Raw genomic sequence first — 21,381 nt, forward strand, 5'->3', positions numbered from 1 at the left:
GGGGCAAATTTGCACAGATGCACTGCACTTCTGACACTACCAAGTACTGCTCCGGCCCATGATACCATTTCTTTGAGTTGCACTGTGGCATAACAGTGTGCTCAGAGCTAACCTGTGTACTGCCAACACAGTGGGTAGTGCCTTGGGAACACAGCAGGAAAAACCTCGTGAATCTCCATTCTGCAGAAGCAAAGGATGCTCCGGACTTCTTTCCTTGGTGCTATTCAGATTGTGATTCCTACCCCATATCGTTAAACCAAAGCAGGAATTGTTAACTCATTGGCTTTGAAGGAACAGTTGTCCACTTGTTTTAATGTGATGATTTTCTGTTTCCCAGCAAAAACCAAAGTTGGAAAGATAACTCTTTGAATTCTGCTTAATTTTTTGGAGGAGAAAAAAGGCAAGCGAAAGCGGCGCAACGTGTACACAATGTGTGTAACTGAGGAGCTACAACAAGGGAGGCTGCCGCGTACTGCGGTTCTGAGTGGTTTGCTACTGTATTAGACGGTTTGTGGTGAAACATTGCTGCGCTTCAGAGACTGCCAGTTCCCTCCCGGCTCAGCTTTTCAGCCAGTGACTCCAAGTGTGAAACAAGGCAACCAGAAAGCACGTTCCTCTGGAACTGGGGACACTGTGAACTCGAAATCAAAATAGACTCGATGGAAGTTATGCTGTTCGCTTGGGCATTTGTTAACCAGGCAGACTTACTGTGTAGCTGTTTTCGAGAGGAGAAGCTGAGTGCTCGTGACCTTGTCCCTAGAATCAGTGTTTTCCGTGTGGTTCAGGTTTAGGCTTGTCTAGGTACTGGGAAGAGAGAGGAAGAGCATAAATTTTTACTGAGCATGAGACAGCAGTGTTGCTTGTCCAGGACCCAGCATCAAAGACTTTCAAAAGTAAAGATAATCTCAAGGCTCTTCTGTAGTCCTTGTACTTGCAATGCTTATCACTCCTCTGCTTTAAAGCTCTTTGCTAATATGGGCTCTCTCAGTATTTTAACCTGACTGGAGACAGGCTCACTTGGATTTGTAGAACCGTGTCTCTGTGCGACCACCGTGGCTTCTTCAAACCCACCCAGCCAGTTCTTACCACCTCCTCGGCAAGCTGCGCTCTCGCTGATCGTTCCTAAAGCAGCATCTGCTACTGCAGTTGGGGCATATAGTTACAAAATGCAGTTTCTAGCCCTCGTATTTACATGAGAAAGCTGTGGAAATTTCACAGAGAAGTTAAACTCGATAGCAAAGGCCCAAAAGCAAACAAAGCACCTAGAGGGAAATGAAAAGATCCCAAATCCTGTGAGTTTGGGGGTTCCTGTTCATTGAGTTTTGAATAGTTGAGATGAGCAGCTTTATAAAAAATGACTTTTGAATTTTTGGGTGCCTCTATTTTAGGCCACCTACTGTGAAATGTCTTACAGGAGCATGTGCACTCATGCCATGATTTCAATTTTACTAGCGAAACAGCAGTAGCACAACAAAATCTCTCGCCCAAGGCATATTCCATATGTTATTTCTCAGTGCTTTATTTTTCAGTCCAGGCCTGCAAGAGACAAATGCACTTATTCCATTAATGCAGGCAATGACTTAACGTACCGTCCTACCCTGGAAAAATAGAAATGTGAGGTTCTAAGTTGATTTTCCATCAATAGCTTCTACATTAAATTTGTTCAGATTTCAAATGAAAAGGTGGTGTTATTTTTCAGCCATGTGCCCGTGGGCCTTAGCCCCTCGGTGAAAGCCTTTCCATTCTCGTATGGACATCACAGTAAAGGAGGCACAGAACAGCTCACGTGCTTGCTTCCACTTCTGCAAGGCGACTTCTTATTTTTGTAAAATCTACATTATTTACTGCTGCTGCTAAGCTGCATTTAACATGCATATAGAGGGCAATAAAAATTCTAATAATTAAAATATGCTATAAATAGTCAGGGGAATAAAAATACTATTTCCTTGCTTTTTTCCCCTTCGTGAAACTCCATGTAAGAGTTTTAATAGAAATGTGTAAATACAAAAATTTTTTCTTTATACCCCTCTCCTGTACAGTAGTGATTTCATAAGCTCTCCTTTTTCAACTCTACCTTATCACCGGAAAATAAATATCTGTGCTACCATTCACGTGATGGATTTATTGCCTTCGTGAACCCTTGGTATTACTGCAGCTCAGCTAGCAGTCCTTGTTTTTACCAGAAGCTTTAGACAAATGTCATTAGCCAATAGAGGATCCAGTGTGCACTGTGGAAAATGCGTTTATCCTGGGGCCTTAAGCTTTGTGAATAGTAGAGGTATAAATAAAAAATAAAAAATAGGTCATTGGTCTTCCAAATGCCACCCTTGCAGCAGAGGCTGGGGAATTCCAGGTAGAAGGGCTGCACAAAAGGGCAAAAATAAGCATCTGTTTTCAAAGAAATTCCAAAGTGCTCAAGAGTTTTCAGGGGTTAACGTGGAAAGTCACTGTTTTGGTGCGGGGCGGGGGGAGGAGGGAGAAGGAGCAAAAGGGGAATGGTGAGAGTGGTCTATTTTTTCTGAATCACTTGCAGCAAAATCTTTTCCAAAAACTCCACTATAATTGGATTATGAGGGTAAAGATTCTTAACAATTGGTAAAATTAGACTCAGAGAGCAAGCTGATAGTGAAACACTTAACTGGATGCTAACTAGGAGCATTCTTCAGCAGTTCCATTTCTGCTGGCCGGTGAAGAAGCCGAGCTTGCAGTCCTAATGCTGACAGCATTCATCTAGGTCAGTGCAAAGCTAGCTGGTACAGGGACTGCCTACAGGAAAATATACTTCACAGCCAAAACAAAAGGTGTAGAACTTCATTAGGATGACGAAATATTGCAAGAGTAAACAGGTCACCTGGAGAAGGAAGGACCTGCTGCTGTTCTTCAATAATCTTTCCCTGTGGACCTTGTCTCTCAGTAGGGCTGCTGGCTTAGGTGACCCAGATACTCGCTTTATCTATCACAGATATGTCTAAGATATGTGCATTCTGTTTTGCATGATAAGTGTTTATCATCAGGTCTGCAACTCCCATATTAGATGCATAAACCTGTATCTCAGATACATCTGTTTAGTCCCGGGGCAGGTGTCCAAAGCTTACACAGCTGGCTTAGGTGCTTAATCAAAGGTTAGTTTTGAGAGTTTTCTTCTGAAACTTTCCACAATCACTTTTCTGTAACAATACTTAAGTATTTGAAACAGTTTCTAGTTCACCTTGTTTTGCTACTTGTTTTATGCTGAAATGAGGGCCTTAAAATGTAATAAATAAAGAGAAAATGTCCTACAAGCATATGAAATAAAATGAAGTCATAACACAGCAATACTGGTTTATTGCAAGGCCAGGACACCTTCTGGATATTCAGTGCAAACTGGCTTTATTAACTGTTTGATTACTTGGATACTTACTGACAACTTTGCTCCATATATTGCAAATATACTGTTATTATTTATTCATCCTAGTGAATCTCCATGCTGATAATTAATATGCATTTTCCCTTACAATGATAGAAACAACAAAGCTAAAGCACAAGCCTCAGGGATTTTAATAAATTTTCAGCTCCATGTGCAAATAGGCAATCATAGAATCAGTAAGGTTGGAGGGGACCTCTGGAGATCATCTAGTCCATCTTCCCTGCTCAGCAGGGTCACCTACAGCATGGTAGACAGGGTTGCATCCAGGCGGGCCTTGACTATCTGCAGAGAAGGAGACTCCACAAGCTCTCTGGGCAACCTGTTCCAGTGCTCTGACACTCTCACAGGGAAGAAATTCCCCTTCACGGTCAGGTGGAACTTCCTGTGCTTCAGTTTCTGTCCATTGCCTCCTGTCCTGTCACATAGGACAACTGAAAAGAGTTGTCCCCGTCCCCTTGACACCCTCCCTTCAGGTACTTATCCACATTGGTAAGATCCCCCCTCAGTCTTCTCTTCCCAGGCAATACCCAGGCATGACTCAGTTGATCCACTACATGAACCTGGTGCTGAGGCTAACAAAATCAGAGCTCCTCCAGCAGTTTACAGTGTGACTTCATCCCTTTCTTTTCCCTTTAACAAATCCTTTTGGGGTATAAACTCTGTAATAATGTGTTAGTACAACAGCATGATTGAGTTACTGTCTACTCTCATGAGGCCTCTATTTTTGCTAATAATAACAACGATATAATAGAGTTACTGTCTACTCTCATGAGGCTTCTATTTTTGCTAATAATAATAACGATATGATCCAAGCTGTATTCTCACTTGGGTAGCCTTATCAGCTCTGTGTTTGCTGGAGGTATGTTCACGCTGACATGTTTGCATTTACATTAAGCTCAGCGCTGTGAGCACTGAAGCAGAGCATAGAGTCGTGCAAGATGGGTGAATACAAGCTAGCTTGAGTCTGCAAGAAATATAATTGCATTCACGTGATGCTTTCTGATGTAGTAGACATTGCTGAGAGCTAATAAGCCTCGTCCCACAAACACAGGTACCCTGTTTCCAGGTGCCAGCTAGATGTTCACTGGGACACATGGTCTGGAGCAGGGGAGTAGAAGAGCTCATGACAGCTTGAGAGAATATACTAAAAATTTAGGGAAGCTTAGGTACTAAAAGTGCTAGGTACTTAGGTACTAAAGGCCTTATTCGGTGATTATCTGTGGCGAGAACTGGCTCTGCTGATCCGAGTTGAGTTATGTCTGCATGAAAGTGATGTCACTGAGAAAGGACGTAGTATCTGATGCCCAGTCTTGTCCTCTTAAAAGTCAGTAATGGTAGCAGGGTCCCTCCTAATGGAGAGATGATCGAGAAAATGAGCTCTTGCTTGACTGAAATACATGCGTGAAATTTTGTGAAAAGATGTTGGACTCGGTAATTTGTCTCTCACCTGAAACGCTCCAAGTGTGAAAGTGTGTCTGCTCCTCGCAAAAAAGTAAACATATAATCGCGTGATCGGCTGATGAAATCAAAGTGAAATTGCTAGCAGCCTTCTTACTGCCCTAGCCGTGTTTTTATAGCATTAACATTCTAGCTTTGTCACCTCTGATCAGAGAAAAATAAATCCCTCCTTTTGTAACGAGCAGAAGCTCTTTCCCTCAGTACCTAGAATAACGGCCTCTTCTGTGTATTATTCATATTCGTCTCTTTGTGCTTGTCATTTCTCTATATCCTTGGTTGTTGTGTACCCCATAACTCTTAGTGTTTTTATCTAAGCCTTTCAAATAAGGAAGTGAATGGCTTAGGGAACTGGTCGAGGTTTGCTAAGGGCATTAAATTGGCAGGTTTGTGTGATGTGTGAGTCTGGTAATGCGGCCTTCTGTGGCTGCTGAGTAACCTCATCAGCTCTCGAGTAGATGGAGGCCAGTACTGAAGCATCCCTCACACTGACAGGCTTGTTACTCTAGCATGAAGAGACCTGTAGACTGTTGTTCTCCCCTGTTTCCGGAAATACTTTCCAGAATAGCATAGACAGTGGAGAAATGCTGCAAGTCCGTATTGCTTTCCTCAGGGTTTTGGCCCAATGAAGAATGTGTAAGCCAATGTACTTACACCTGAAACTTGCTGTGGCATTTGACCAGCTGAATCTTTGCTGACTGAAGGCTGAAACTAGAGCAGATGAAATAATGAAATGGGGGAAATTCAGGGTGCCAAAGACTCTAACTGGAGATAAAAGGTTAGAGAACTTGGCACGAAGAGAGGTTTTACCCCGTGTTTCATTTTGAACATTATTAGGCTGATACAGACAGCGCTGGGTAGTAGCTGCTTCAGCATTTTCAGAAAGCAAATCCTTTTGTTGCTGCTGAAGCCTGTGCAACCCTAAATCAGGTGCTTGTGTGTTCTGCCCTGTCATATGCTATTTAGGTCTAGTGCTTTTCTGCTGCATCAAGCTGAAACAAAATGATTTTCATTCCTGCAGTTAGTAGCTGGCTACAGTTGGATGAATTGAAATGACTTTTGGGGAGAGTCATGGAGGGGATAAAAAGACTCCCCAGGAGGTAAGAAGGGCATGTGATTTACGCTGATTTGCAGTCCTTATAAAGAGAAGGAATAAACACAATATGAGTTATTAATATCTTGATCCATTTTATCCTGTTTTTTTTTTTTTTTTTGTTTTTGTTGTAAGTGTATTATGACCTCAATAGCTGCATCCAGGAACAAGCTGTTGCCCCTGGCTTTCACCAACAGCTGGTTTTCTTTTGATATATCCCAGAATCTTCCTGCTGATTCCTGCAATATGTCAAAGGAGCTCAGCAGTTTGTTGACCTCTCAAGACTTCATTCCATTCACTGTGGCTTCAGGAGTCCACAGTTGTCCTCAAGTGCAGATTCACCCTCAGAAAAAATAAGTCCTTAAAAGGTCCTGCTGATGATAGCACAAGGGAGCCATTGCCCGTGGGTATGTCTGACAATGGTTATTGAGGTAATATTGATGACATAAATGGGCTTAGCAAATCAAAGGTATAAAACCTGATCCTGTAACTGTACAGTGATAAACAAAAGGTTTGTGGTTTGTAATGCACAGACCTCTGCCCACTCAGTCCTACAGCAACAATTTCCCTTAAAAAATCTTTTCAACCTTTCAAAAAGGGCAAAGAGTACCTGTTAAAAAAAAAAAAATCAAGGCATGATTTTATTTTGAGTGTTGTCGTTATTCCCTTTCTTGCTGCTGAGTTTTTACAGGAAAAGCCCTCTCTTTGGTAGTCTGTAGTTAGTATTAAAGATTACTTTGACAGCCCTCTTTGGCCAGAGAGGACAGAGTTGGCTGAGATGCTCCACAGCTGCCTTTTATTATTAGATATTTAAACCTGTTGTAAGACTAACCAAAGCATGCACATGCAGAAGCGGAGAGGAAAGCAACTTCCAGGAGATTTGGTACCGAAGCTCTTAGTACCTAATCCTTTGGTGCAACAGTCCTACAGTTGAACAGACTCATTGCTGTTACAGGTAATAGTTATTCCTGGTTTTCTGTAACAGGAATTGGACCCCACTTCTCTAAAGTGCAGAGACTTGAAGGAGATTCCTTTTGTTGCGATTCTTTAGTTAAGGCTATTTAGATCCAACCAAGATAAATAAGCTTTTTAATGGAAAGAATTTGTCCCAAAGAGGAGCAGGATAACTGATCAGGAAGGACAGCAACATAATGAGGTGGAGAGTCTCTCCACTAATGAATGTAGGAGTTGAGAGGTTTTTCATTTAACTTAGAAAATACTTTTGGACACCACAACTTCCAGGCCTCAGGAGGACCCCTCCTTGCCTGTGTTTATATCATCTGGAAGCCTCAATAGATGGGCTGTAAGTCTGAGCTTATTGGAAATGATTACCTCATTTTTGACACTACATTTCCTTTGGAGAACAAAATAAAATAAAATAAACACCTCTGCACTGTGGTGTGACCCAACTGCAAACTGAATTCAAAAAATATAGCTGAAGGTCTACAGTTCGGTTCAGAGTACACTCTAGGCACTGCCAAAGAAAAGCAGGGATGGACAGGTTGGAAGGTCAAGTGTAATTCAGCAGTGACTGAAGTTGGTCAGCTAGAGCCATCAATGAAAGAGAGGGTGAAAATAAATGGGAAGCAACTGAAAAAGGAGTGTTACTAGAGGAGATGCAGAGATGCACAGAAACAGTCAAAAGCAAATATGGAGGGATTGATAGGAAGAGGAGAAGACTGAGTGGAGAGAAGGAAGAAGAAATCTTTGTATATAAAATGATTGGCGTGTGTGTGTATACATACTTACATACACAAGGCAAAACCTGCCAGGCTTTTGAGTGTTTCTCTGTGATCAGAAAATTATGTGGCTGTCTCTCCACTCAGTCACTTTTGGAAAAGAGAGAAATAAGGGTTTAAATTACAAAAGAAACTGCAAGAGGATAAGGGTAGTTCTCTACAGTACTTGAACTCCCTGAACCACATCGCATCCGTAATTTATTAGCACCGCTTCCTCGCTTGGGAGGGCCAGGGGAGTTTGTCACGTGCCCTGCCTGCTGAGCAAGCCCGCGGGCTCTGGCGGGCCAGGTGGCAGCCCCGTGGAAGCCCGTGTGCACTTTATGTAGCTGATCTAAGGCCCTTGAGGTCAGCTGGAATATTTGTGTCGGCTTCAGATCTGTACCTAAACACACAAACTACTAGCTAGTGCCTCAAGGCACAAGGCTCTGTTCTATTACTGGGTAAACTTAAAGAATGAAAGAGCCCAATTCGGAGGCTGTGGTACAGATCACTGGCGGCTTGTACTATATTGAGACTGAATTCAAACATAAAATCTAGCAGTTCTGTGCACTCTGTCCCTCTAGACTATCTTTGTAGCATGTCTACCACACTCCTAACTTGCAAATTAAAGCAGGTTTGCTTGTTCTGAAACAAGATCAACAGCAGTGTTAATGTGCCTTAAAGTGACTATATGCACATTTGAGCAAAGCAAAAACTGTTACCAAACATTGGAGTTACGAGACGTGTAAAGGAAACCTGTTGCCATCATTCTTATTTTAATCTACACTTACTTTTCCCAGCAGTCTTCTCAAATTGTTGACTGCAGTCATGGCACTCGCTGCCAAAAGCTTCCGCCTGGCTGGTTGGTGCTGCAAAGAGAGGGGAGAGGAGAGGAGGCAGGACCTGACGCAGCCCGTGCAGAGTCAGCAAACTTCATGCTGCTTGGGATGCGCAGAGGCATCTAGGAAGTGATCTTCTCTAGGACAGCAGTGAAATGGTAGAGTCAATTTAAGCTACACTAGAGTACAAAAGTGTATGTTGCATCTTGGGATGAACTAGCTGATAATCTGCCTTTTCCTTTCATCACTTGTACAGGCTTTGAAGTACATAACATTTAAAACAATTATTTGACTGAACGGCTCCTCTTTCTTGATGTTTTAAGGACACCTGCCCCTTCCTCCTTCTAGAAGTTGATCTCATCAATGTTGTATTTCTCCACAGGGTAAGAAAACACAACCCTCCTGGCTGCATGGCTGATAGCAAAATTGCATCCATAACAGCTGCTGAAGGGGGAGTAAGGGGGAGTGCAGATGGGATTAAAAACACAAAGGGACTGCAGGGGAAGATTGCTTCAAAAAGTCACTTGAGGTCTAAGTAATAATCCTAATAAATACTGCAAACAGTAAGGGTTTTCTTCAGCAGTGCTGGTGCTCTGCTAGCTGGGAGAGTGTCACCAATTCAGCTTAGAGCTCTTTCTGTAATAACAGAAACTACACACAGTAGTAAATATAATTTCAATGCATTTATTTATCTAAAAAGTCTCTCCAGTCCTATAAAGTAGATCTGTGGAAATGGTGACCTCGTATTTAGCACATGCAGTTGAGACTGCAGTCTGGATTCACCCTGGTACATTATTGTTTACTCAACACTCATGGCTGTCTGTCTCGCTCTGCAAGCATGTGTTGGTGTGAGACAGCTGCTTATTCTGACTCACATTTCAACAGATAACAGAGCAGAAGGCATAATATCCAAGTACTGATCCTGCAGCAGACTTTTTCAGGGACTTTAACTAGACATGATCATGCATCAACTTCTTTGCTGTCCTTGCAGAGGCTGTGAGCTTTGACATGTACCTCTTGGTTGTTTTGAGTTTTGTATTCTAAAAAAAGTCTTCCCACTCATTCAAGTTTTAAAGACATGGAAAAGGTGAACAAATCACAAGAAAACTGCAAACTTAGGTTGTCCCCTCCCCACTTAATATTGCCAGTGCATCTAAAACGCTTATCATGAGGACTATGATGGTTTTAAAGCACAGCGGAAAAGGCCTCACAGGCACTGGAAAACTTTAGTCCTCTCACTGAGATCTTCCTTTGCCTTTTCTTGGGAACCCAGGATTTTTGCTGAGTCTAGGAGTAACAGGTGAAGGATGATGAAAAGCGGTTGTGCCACCAAGCTGACCAGTCTGTGCTCCCAAATTGTATTTCCCATCTGCTGATTCATACTTACTAGGTAAGCTCTGAGGAGAAGGGGGTCTTTCTGCTCCATACTTGGACAGTGCTTATCACAGCAGGGTCTAGATCCTCCCTAAGCAGGAGGGATTTTTGTGTTTTGGGATGCCAACCTCAGCATTAAGGAATATGGATTACCAAAAAAAAAAAAAAAAAAAAAAAAAAAAACACAAAAGAAAAAAGGAAAAAAAGAAAGGAAGAACCCCTGCACAGAGTTTTCTTATTGAAGGCACTGATTTTTCTGCTTTGTTTTCCCTCTTCCACCTTTCTTAATAGTTTCAAGGTGTCTCAGACCAGCTTGACTCTGGAGCTGAGGCTTGACTAAATCCATGGACTCTGCAATACTTGGTTGTGAGAGTTGGTGACTACTGCTGTGTCTGAAGAAAACTATTGCAGCTTTGAATTGGAATTGGAGGTGTAAGCTGAACAGCAGTGTCTGGTGCAAGACTTTGATTTCTTCGAAATGACCATCTTTTTCTCTGAGTCCTATCTTAGTACTGTTCTGAAGATTTGAGCTCAATGTCAGTGGTTTTGCCACCTAAATAAATGCTGTTATGCATGGCAGAAGCCAAGTAGGACTGTCCGTATTCATTGCAGCAGCTCCCTTGTTTTCTGGGTTCCTATGAGCTGTCTCAGGTTTAAATACACAGGCCTTTTCAGAAAGAGATTTGAGAACCTCTCAGTGATATCTCGGCTGAAATGTGGTGGTTTCTCTGAGAGCCCAATGAGCTAAAGAGTCCAAGTGAAATGCAGTAGCAGCCCCAGGACAGCTTCTGTGAACATCAGGAGTTTAACATTTATCTTTGCAGAAGGCAGGATTGTAACAGGTTGTAAATTCAGATCGAGTTTTCTCTCAGTTAGGAAGACAAATCCAGATCCTCTGTGTTGTATAGCTTCCTCCTACTTAAATATGTGTTTTTTTCCCCTGTCTTTCCTATAATCCTTTAATCGGTGTTGAGGAAAAGGTATTAACTTTCAATGCTGGAAGAAGCAGTTTTGCCATGAGATGTATTAGAAGCTTAATTTACTAGTTCAGCAACTTAATTAGTGATATCCAAATTTAACAGAAATCATATCTTTTTATTTTCTTCTAAAATGAATAATAGGTTGTCTGAGACCTCAAGAGGAAAGTGCTAACAAAGAGTTAACTATAGAAATGGGACATCCCAAAGTGTGTATGATTTCTTTTTTGGAAAAAAATAAAAACAAAAATACAGCTGACAGCATCCACCCCGTGCCTTGCAGCTGAGCTCTTCAAAGCTTCTTCAGGGATATGAAGCACCTATTCCCATTGAATTAAAGGACAGCTAATTTTCCTAGTGTCTCAGGGGATTTCAGTAATATAAGAAACTCTATAAAATAACACTCCCTGAGCAATATCAAGTCCCAAGATTCATCACTGGCAATGGAAGGAATTTATATAATTTTGATGAACAGTGAAGTCACCAAAATATGCAGTTTGGGGGCAGCTGAATTTAGTCCAATTCAGCTGACAGAGGAAGTTTCAGAAATACTGAAATCTGTCTCAGCTGCTCACAAAATTAAACCTGTATTCAAAAAAGCTCAAGCATTCTGTTTTAGAGATTCTTAAGCATTTGATTGCAACATTTTCAGGGTAAAACATTTCAAATTTTTGTTTTGACATAGTGTTGCTTTTTTCAAAGTTGTTTCAAATGGACCAACATTTTAAGAAGTGAAAGGAAAAGGGGAAGGGGCCAAAAATGAGAGATAAATATCTATAAATGAACTGTTTTGACATTTTCAAGAATGTTTACCCTTTTCTTCAAACACCATTTCCTAAAGGTCTTTTTCTTGACACTCCACGAGGAAGAAAATGTTTGGAGAAGAAAGGATGCTCTGAGGAGCAAGTTCCTCCTTTTTAGTAATGATTAGCCTGTGCCTTATATCTAGAAGTCAAAGAAACCAGAATGCACCTATGGGTGGCACTTCACAGTAGCCAACTTAAGAAGAACCAAATCTGAAATACTGTTAGCAGCAGCTTGTTAGTACCTGAAACCCCCAGTTGAAATGGAGCCCTCTTGCACTGCTTACCTCTGCCTGTGGCTCCTAAATGAAACCCTCCATAGCAAAGAGGAGGCCATGGGAAGTGCAGGTAGAGATCTGTTTGTTGCTGCAGGACCAAAGCAAAGAGGAATCCTGTGGCTTATGCAAAGTCATGCAGGAACCCTGGGACTGACATCCACTCCCTCATATTTCCTGTGTCATAGATGGACAGAATAAGAGTGATTAAGTGGCTACTTTGCAAATTAAATGAGCATATTTGGAAGGTCAGTGCTGTTAACCAGGTCATTTTCTTCTGCTCTGTTCTGTTTCCGAGTTTTCTACTAAAACCAGCAATGAGGCTTTTAATGAATATTGTTTTGTGAGGCAGATGTCCCTCCTGCTCATTCAGATCTGTGGTGAGATCTAACAACTCGTTTCACCCAGAAGAATGAAAGGAAAAAGACTTACTTAATAAAACAAATCTTGCTTAATTATTGTGGTTAGTCTCCTGCCTGGGTTTTATGGGTTCCTGCAGCTGGCTTTAATCTCCTGATTTACTCTGGGAACAAAGAAGGGAAGGAGTGAACTTAAATCATGGCAGGAAGAAGTTGAAATGTTTTTGGCAGAACTTGGGAAGGTTAGAGATTTACTGTAAAGTGCAGCCCAGAAACAAGTCACCAGGAGAGGCTCTCTGGGTTTCAGGAGATGCAATAAAATCATTTCTTATAATGTGACCTTTAGAAACAGTAATGTCAAGTGCTTCTGCTGGTCTGGGCAGCTCAGGAAGGGTTAGCAAATAGTTGCAAGAAACATTGAGGCACCAGAGAAGACTGACCAAAAGGGGTCAGTATTTGTTAAGTTGAAGCATCAATTTGACAAATACAAGTAGGGATTTGGAAGTGGAAATGCAGATGCATCCTCTTTCACCCCCATCATGGCGTTTACGGCATGCCTATGCTCAGCTCTTGCGACGCAGGGATTACCTTACAGATGAGCTGATTCCCTAAGGCAGGCAGGACTGGCATCTATTTTTAACATTTACATTTAAATACTTCCTAAGGAAAAGTCTTCTGGTGCAGCAGCTTGGATACTAGATGTGAACTGAAGAGAACGTCTGGGTAAAGCAGTGGTCACTGCTCCAAAACACAGCCCATGCTCAACTCAGGGTGCAGCTGAGAGTACGATGGCCCAGAGCTGAGGATAACCCTCTGGAGAGAAACAGTCTAACAAGAAGCAGAACGTTTAGTGTCTGGAAAACTTTTCCAGATGTTATGGAGCCAATTGATTATCGAAAGTTAGTTTTGATTTAGCTTTTTATTCTCTAGAGCAGCCTTGTCTACACAAGCTGCAGGGCAAACTTTCAGTCAAGGTGCAGCACAGGGGTACCGTTAGCCCAGCCTGGCAACTTGCTGCTGCTGAGGACATAGTCCTGCTCAGCTCATGACCCTTCGTGACAGGCTTCTCCACTTCCTGGCACTGAAACTGCTACTCATCTCGTCTTGTGCTGAGCCAGGCCAGGAAGCAAAACTATCAGCAGATGAATGCTTGCAGCTCCGCCAGCTACTGCTGGCAGCAGGGCCTTAGTGCTAGCCTAAGGGGAGATGGAGGACTGCCTGGCCAGGGCTTCGGGTGGGGAGGATCAGCTTCTGGCTGTGCCAGCCTACCTGGAGCTTCAGCCTTAGGTTTCTTATCTATACCACAGGAGCCCCAGCAACGCAGCCCTGCTGGGATCTGGGCTTTGGGAATGACTTTCTCTGGAGCTAGAGGTAATGCTCTCTAGGATTAGCACACGTCAGCAAAACCGTACAGCATATGGAGACATTTGTGAACTATTCGGCCATATGCCCCCTCTATATCATACTGTTGCTGGTGTTAGAATCCTTTCATGACCATAAATGGTTATGCAAGATTTAAATTTAGATAGGAAACTATAATTTGAACTTCAGAGACTCCTGAAATCATAAATCACATCTTCAGCTCTTGCTGATTCAGTTGCCTTTCATTTACTGCCCTTATTATCTGTATAGTATTATTTTTAAGCAATACTGAGATTTCTTGTTACTTGAGGGCAGGAGAGTAGAACAGCTGGTTTTTCTTCTGCAGTTGATCAGAATGGATTAGTTAGAAGTATTATTTATAAGTTCTACACATTTGGAAGGTAAGGTGCTAAATGAAAATCTTCATATACAATTAATTACTTCAATTTGGAAATAGAATATTTGCTTGGAAATTGTACATTTACACAAACGCATCTATTGGGAGACTTTCAAAAGAAGTAAATATTTTTACTTAGTCTTGACAAAATGTAGTGGTTTCTAAGTGAGCTGCTCAAGACTTTTTTCTGTAATGTCTTTAAGATGCTGCTTGTTCTGCATGCCAGCAAAACTTTTAAATTCTCCCTCTGAAAGAATTAAAGGAAGAGAAGTTACTCAGTTATTTTGAGACAAAGCTGAGCAGAGATTCCCTGCCCTGTGAGTTAATAACCTTGGAGGTTCAAGGCAGAAGGTCCCTCCCCATTCTGGCTGCCATGTGTTCGTAAAGCTTCAAACCCGTCTCTGCTGGAGTCCTCTTGGCCGTGTGGCTTTGGAGCTGACCTCTCTGCTATCCTGTTCTGCTCTTGCTGACAGTAATTCTTTCATCTTCCCATTGCAAGGTCTGCTTTGGTCAAAAGATCAAAAACTGTGCTTAACTTCCAGCACATAGACAGTTAAATTCAAATAAATAAGCTGCCCTTGAAGTTTTGTGCATATGTTGGTGGGTTGCTTAGCAGAGTCTGTGCTCAGACCTAGGAAAAGGAAAGGGCCCGTTTTTTATTACTGGTCAGCAGACTTGGGACTTGGTTTAGTTCATACTACTACTATGGAGAGCACATAGTCAAAGTGACAGAGGAAATTTGATGATACAGAAAATGCAGCAATTGTCTGCAGTAACGTCAGAGAGGAAGATTTTGACTCGCTTTTGGTGGAAGTCCCTGCTGGCAGGTAAGGGCTGTGCTGATGGATGCTAGACAGGTTGTAGAGCTGTGTAGAAAAGCCCTTTGTGAGGCCACTTGGAGCCTCTTGAACCATTTCTAACACTGCAGAGCAGCACGTTAGTAAAACAGGATGCCCAAAGAGGTGGAAAAGAAGAGTGAAATAAAGTTTGCAAAATACAAGGCAGAACTGAACTGGGTTTCAGTGCCCCTGAGACTGTCCTGGGTATTTGTATCCTTCCTCTCTCCAGAGGAAAGTGAGCAGCCGCGGAGCTGGAGGAGCTTCTGCAGCAGACCACATGAGATGCCACCGTGGCTTGGCATCCGGAGTCACTACAACCGGAGCTAGAGAAATGTGGCCAGCGCAGTTCTCTCATTTGAATAGCAGCCATGGCAAGGGGAGAACTTGCCAGGTGGAGTGGTGGAACCATGCACTACGGAAACCTGGAGCATTTCAGCTGTTTGTCATCTTCATTTATCGGCACCATACCTCCGTCCCTAAAGTAAATAGGATGAAAGTGTATGTACTGCATAGGTTAGGTGGGTAAATACAGCAGGCTATCAAGAAATTCAGCCTCCAGGTCTTTGGTCTCAGGTTTATTGAGGAACTGTAACTTACACTTTTTTTATATAAAGCTGGCATTATTGATTTAAAAATTTAATATTTAATCACAGGCATACAACAAGGTCAATGAATCTTTGGAAAGGAATTAAAACAGACTTTTCCTTGCTAGCACTCAAACACTAGGTAAATAAAAAATTAAGTGAAAACATTTGTAGCATATGGGTGCAGACTACATTTAAAAATGCAAGGGACTCAATACTGTCCAGCTTAATTCTGATTCATCCATTGACCTTGTTATATAAAACTCAATGTCCTTTTTAGAGGGAGAGTTGCAAATTGGGCTTCTGCATATTTAGGAAGTTCAATCTTCTGGGTGTTCATACCCTAATTCCAGCGTTAAGTGCAATCACAACATTGATTTTTCTCACTAAACATAACCTACTTTACCCTGGGATGGAGAGTTTTTTTTTTTTTTTTTTTTTTTTTTTTTTTAATGGGCATTATATAATGGCATATGTGAAAACCACTCAACTTAATGCCCCATATTGTAGTTAATTAACAAAATGGTGTCATAGCTGTGGTCTTTCATCCTCTGGCAGTGGATTTTGCCACTAACCTTGGCCATACAAAATGTCCATCCTAATTAACAGAAGCCCAGGTATTGACTATGTCAAGCTACATGGTGGAAAGAGCGATTTGCAGCTGCTGAGGAAATTGTAATTATGTTCAACATCTAACCACAAGGTACCTTTTTCTGATGGGCATTATGCCATTTCAGTACCCACCTTAAGGCACAGCTGAACAAAATATCTAAATGATCAGTCTTTACTTACCTCCAATGGCTAAATAATAACAGTAAAAGAAATGTTTCCTAAAATATATACTACCAAATACAAGCTTATGGTACTATACAAATGTCAAGATCAATAGTAGTGTTTTCATATTAATGAAATGTATTTACATTGTTCATTTATTTAAACTACTAGTGTGCTGGAAAAGTTAATGGGGCTTAATGCTTTAATGAACCTTCAGTAATGGATTAGTTTCTCCCTTTAATTTTTCTGATTTCATTTCTGAATAATTGAGCTGAGGCATGAGAGATACATCAGGTTTGTAGAAGTTTTACTAGAACAAGACTATAACTGGTGAAGCTCCATGATGTTCTGTGTATCAAGTGAGAGAATTTAGCACTTTGCTTCTATACTCAGAAAAAAAATTTGTTTTCCTCTTGAATGTCTTAAATTAATTGTGTTTTGTCTCAGTGTTGAAAAACTGTAGCAGGAAGAGAAGTAAGCCCTCTCAACTTATTCATGACTACATATTTTTCTAAGTGTTTTCATGTCTGAAGATGCAAAAAAGCTGGATTTTTTAAGGAAATTAGGTGCCAAATCCTTAAAGATTTTAAGAAGAGACCAACATCTCAGTAGATGTCAGTTTTCCCCTCAATAACTAAAATTTTGGGTTGCACAAGTATTTTAGAAAAATACGATTTTTCACCATGCTTTGCTGTGCTGAAGCCAGTCTCTGCTGGGTTAGAGGCCATACAGATCACACTCTGGTAGATACCCTGGCACCTTCTCGCTCTGACGCTGAGGCCGAGCTGGTCTCCGAGCCACGTACTTGCACCTAGCACCCTGCTCCCCATGTACACATCACAGGCAGAACTTTGTGCCTTGGTGTCCTTCGAAGAGGAAGGCTGGGTAAGTATCTCCGCATTTCTCATGCCTGTTGCTTTGTAATAGATCTTAAGATCAGCAGTCTGCATCCAAATAGCGTCTTTGCTGGTAGTTTTTTATACAAATGCTCCTTAATTAGGCAAATGTTCTGTAATTAAGCCTCCATACAGTCATTGCTGATGTTATTAGCATCACTGGATAAACAGAATTAACTTTTCCATGATAGATAACAATTAATCATGACAGAAATTTGCATCCTGTAAGAACATCACTGAGTGTTTAGTGATGTTCTTACAGGATGAAAATCACGTTTTAACCAATAGGTATATGCTCTCCTGGGCAGAAACTTCAAATACAGATTTCCTTAGGAAGCTGTTACAAAGAGGGAATTGTCAGGCAGACAAACAACAAAATGAACCAGTCTGATACCTCTGTGCAGTGGTCAGGTGCAAGGTTGTCTTCATGCCAATGAACAGAACTTTATTGAGTCTTCTACACTGGGACAGATTTTTCTTTGAGAGAAATTATTACCAGAAGAGAGAAAGAAGCGTGAGTGCGGGTTTTCCTGCAAATTTAGTCTTTATCATAACCCTAGCCTGCTGTTGTCAGAACATATAAAGGCACACAGTGAATTGATTCTCTCCCAAAAAAGGAACAGTTTGCCTTAGGTCTATATTCACGATATCACTCCTTTTATTTGCTTGTGGATTAAAAACAGCTGTAATACTTAGCATAGTCCTGATACAGTGAGTTTTCCATGCCTGAGCTGCATTACAAAGATCACAGACCTGAATTACTGTCTTATAAACTTTTTACAATTGCTGTTTCCAACAGGGCAAAGGTGAAGAAAGGTGTAAACATTCTCGGTGCAAAGGCAAGTGACCCCCGGCAGTGGGATGTGAAACAAGAAGTGGGGAATGGTGGAAAGCATTTGACCACAACAGTTGTTTGTCAGAGGATAGCACCAAGTTCAAGGAACAGGTATGAAATCTCATATTCTCGGCACATTAAACTCATTTATATCTATGATAGCATTCATTGGTTGAAAGACTTAGGGCTCATATTAACCGCTACGTAGCTATTAAACCTCTAGCCTGGAAATCTGGAGACACTTATGTTAACTACAGTACCATCTGCTGATCTATAACAGGGCATCTCACTTTCCAGGTAATAAAATTCGTCAGCTTAAATTTCAAAATGAATAGAATAGGCATAGATATAGGGGGCATTTTGGCATGAATATGAATATCTCTAATTTTAAAGGTTTTTGCTGAATATAGTAATAGTTGATAGTTTTGACCTTGTTTCTCCAAAGATATCACAGCTTCTGTGGTTGGTTCATCAAGCCACCAATTAATTCTTCTGCATAAGCCTTGTAACTTTTAAGCTCAGTACAGGGTGATTATTCAAAGCTTTCAGTATTTATTGTCTTGTGCGTAATATAAAAGAATCCCCTTTTGCAATGAGCTGCTGCTTCTAGAACTTGAGATTCATTTGCTAGCCCGTACATGATATAAATCCTCCTGCTTTGCTGCAGAAGTCAACTTCCTGGGCTTCAGAAAAGATCTCCCTTCTGGCCAGTTTGTCTGTTCCGTAAGTATCCTATGCACAGTTTCTTGCCTGTGAGGGGCAGAGGAGAAGGCTGCATTTGCTGCTGGTACCTGTCACAGCCAGAGCCTGGTGTGATCTGGCCTGCCTGTGGCTGCTTTCCCATTTGATACATTTTTACTGAGAGTTGATCTAGTTCCACAAGCATTGAAGCACATGCCCGTGATTTTTCAGCAAGTCTGATCGCCTTTCAGAACAGATAATGAAGGCACATAAGGCTGGTTTTAGTGGAGATCGTTTGGCTCTCCCTGGGTGTCATCTTAATGAATTCTCACAACACTCCTGTGCATTAGTCCCTGCGGAGCATTTTCATTGTATAGATCTGTGCAACACTAGCTCTGCACTTGGTTATTAGCCTCAGACCAGGGTTCATTAAAGAGTATCATAAAATCTTCAGTGGATATTAGGCTGGTTAGTGCTTTCCCATGTAGCTGGTTTGTACTGCCTTCAGGCAGAGGGAACCTGAGCAGGCCTGACGTTTGCGTTGTGTGCCCAGGCAGAGCCCAGGGTAACTATTAGGCTTCGGTGAAGTGTGGGAACTTCTCTTGTCGTGAGCAGCTCACTAATTGCTTTTACGCTTGATATCGTTGCCGTTTGCGAGATTTCAGTGGGGAGGTGGTGGGGGTAGGGAGCATAAAGGGAAGAAAAAACTAAATCACTTGAGCCTGCTGGAAGTTATAAAGATACGTTTGAAAGGGAAAACATGGCTTTAGAACTGGCATCTAATTCTGAGTGTGTTCGCAGCCGTGGAACGATAATAGTCAAGTTATCAAAACTGAAATTAAATCTTCCTTACCCAATTTGCATAAAGTCTAATTAACCTATAAAAATATTTTTAGCGCTGATTATGCAAATAAAAGTCAATGTTTTAATTAACACCTCTTTTCATTTGTGTATGTAAATAGTCCCTGTCTTTCAAAAGCATGAGAAGCCTAGGTTTGAATGAAATGTTAACATACAAAAAAAAAAAAAAAAACAGAGATAAACCTCAATTCCCACCACCGTATCAACATAAATTTTACAATGTGAGTTTGCATAAGGATTTCCTCTTTAAATAGTTAGGAATGATAGTTAGGCATGTGTTTGCACAGAGATCCCAGTAAGAAAAGCATATGATGCATTGGGCATTATAGTAGTTACTGAATGTCACTTGGAGCTTTCTGTGCAGAGCACAAATATTCTATTAAGCTAATTTAATTTGGCCAAGAATTGCAAGCCCATAATGGGATCTTTCTGAGCTGCCACCAGCTTTTTCAGAGTAATTTATCGAGGTAGTTTATCTAGGCAACGTGCACTGTTCTGTAGCAAGGTCAGAGTAGATGTTTTGAGTTCCAGCATCAACATGGGTTAATCTTCTGCAGCAAACTCAGTGAACACATAAGTATATTGGTTCATTTAAGCAGAGAGATGTATTCCACTTTCTTTGCAAAAGTTTCTGAAAGCAAGTAAATAAAGATTTTTAGTTCTTGATTGCTTTACGAACATTGACACAGCTTGTCATGAAGATGATAATAGCTGTTTGCACAATATGTTGCTTTTCTTTATGTGACCAACTGCTTCCAGCACAATTCAGAGAATGAGCTAGCAGGAAAGGAGAATGAGAAGTCTTCTACAGCTGTGCCTTCTTCCTCCTGCATTGCAGCCAAAAGGAGTAGTTTGGCTCTCCTCTTGGACTGCCACATGTCTCCAGTTGGTTGCAAAGTAAGACAGAATATTACTTAAATTCTTAGTAGATTCTTAGTGCGAGTAAGTGCTGCCTCCTACAAACCATTCTGTGCTAGCCAGAGAAAACTGCATCCCAGGGTTTATTCTGATCATAATGCAGAGGAGTGAGACGGAGAGTTTGTTCAGCCCACGGACAGGAAATTCTGACACACCATGGTTAACTGTTGCAGTCTTTCCCCTTCAGATGCTTGGAAACAAAACCCCAGGTTCAGCATAACTACTCACTTTCACTGCCATGTTGTTTTTCTTTTCTTATAACCTTCCACCATCATTAATGTATTGATATAATTACATTGTAAGCACTTTGAGGCAAGTACTCTATATGCAGATGCAACATCACTTAGCAACGAGTATACTTTTCACATTATATAAATAATAAAAAGGACATATTTTAGCTATAGAACATAAAAAATAGTTTACCATTAGATTTTGCAAATGTAAATGGGCCACGCCTTTCTACTTAAATTAGTATTATTTGTTCTCTTTAAATTTGTGCTACTAAATGCCAAAGCCGTAGCATCTTAACTTTGACTTATTCCGATGAATTTTACCACTAAAGCAAGTAAGTGAGAACAGCTTGAAATCAGCAATGCCTGTGTGCCTGATAATGCACCTTGTGCTGCGATTCAGATCGCTAGTGATGAAGATAGCAACAGTGTGCTGATTAGCGACAACGAGGCCGAGATTACTGTCTGGGCAATTGGTTTCCCGTGTTGCTTCTCATTTCTAGAGGACAGCTGGTAGGTTTGGAGTGTGCCCTCAGGATAGATGAAAAGATTTTTTGGTTACCATTATAACTCCTTCTGTATCTTAGTCTTGCTTCAGTGAAAGGGCTCTCATGTTTGCTGTGCACTTTATTCTGCATTGCCACTACCGTACATAAGAGTTATTCCAAGATGAAGCAAAGGCTATTTTAAATCTAAGTAATTTTC

General features: G+C 41.3%; 1 protein-coding gene across 1 annotated transcript in view; it reads left to right on the forward strand.

Moving 5' to 3' along the window:
* TMEM132C (transmembrane protein 132C) overlaps window positions 1-21,381 on the forward strand; it is a 207,047-nt gene that overhangs the window by 98,444 nt on the left and 87,222 nt on the right. Inside the window, exon 3 of the mRNA XM_062589914.1 lies at window positions 17,951-18,097. Within this exon, the coding sequence (XP_062445898.1) occupies window positions 17,951-18,097 (147 nt within the window). The remainder of the gene's footprint in view (window positions 1-17,950; window positions 18,098-21,381) is intronic.

This window comes from Rhea pennata, chromosome 17, assembly GCF_028389875.1.
Source record: "Rhea pennata isolate bPtePen1 chromosome 17, bPtePen1.pri, whole genome shotgun sequence".
NCBI lineage: Eukaryota > Metazoa > Chordata > Aves > Rheiformes > Rheidae > Rhea > Rhea pennata.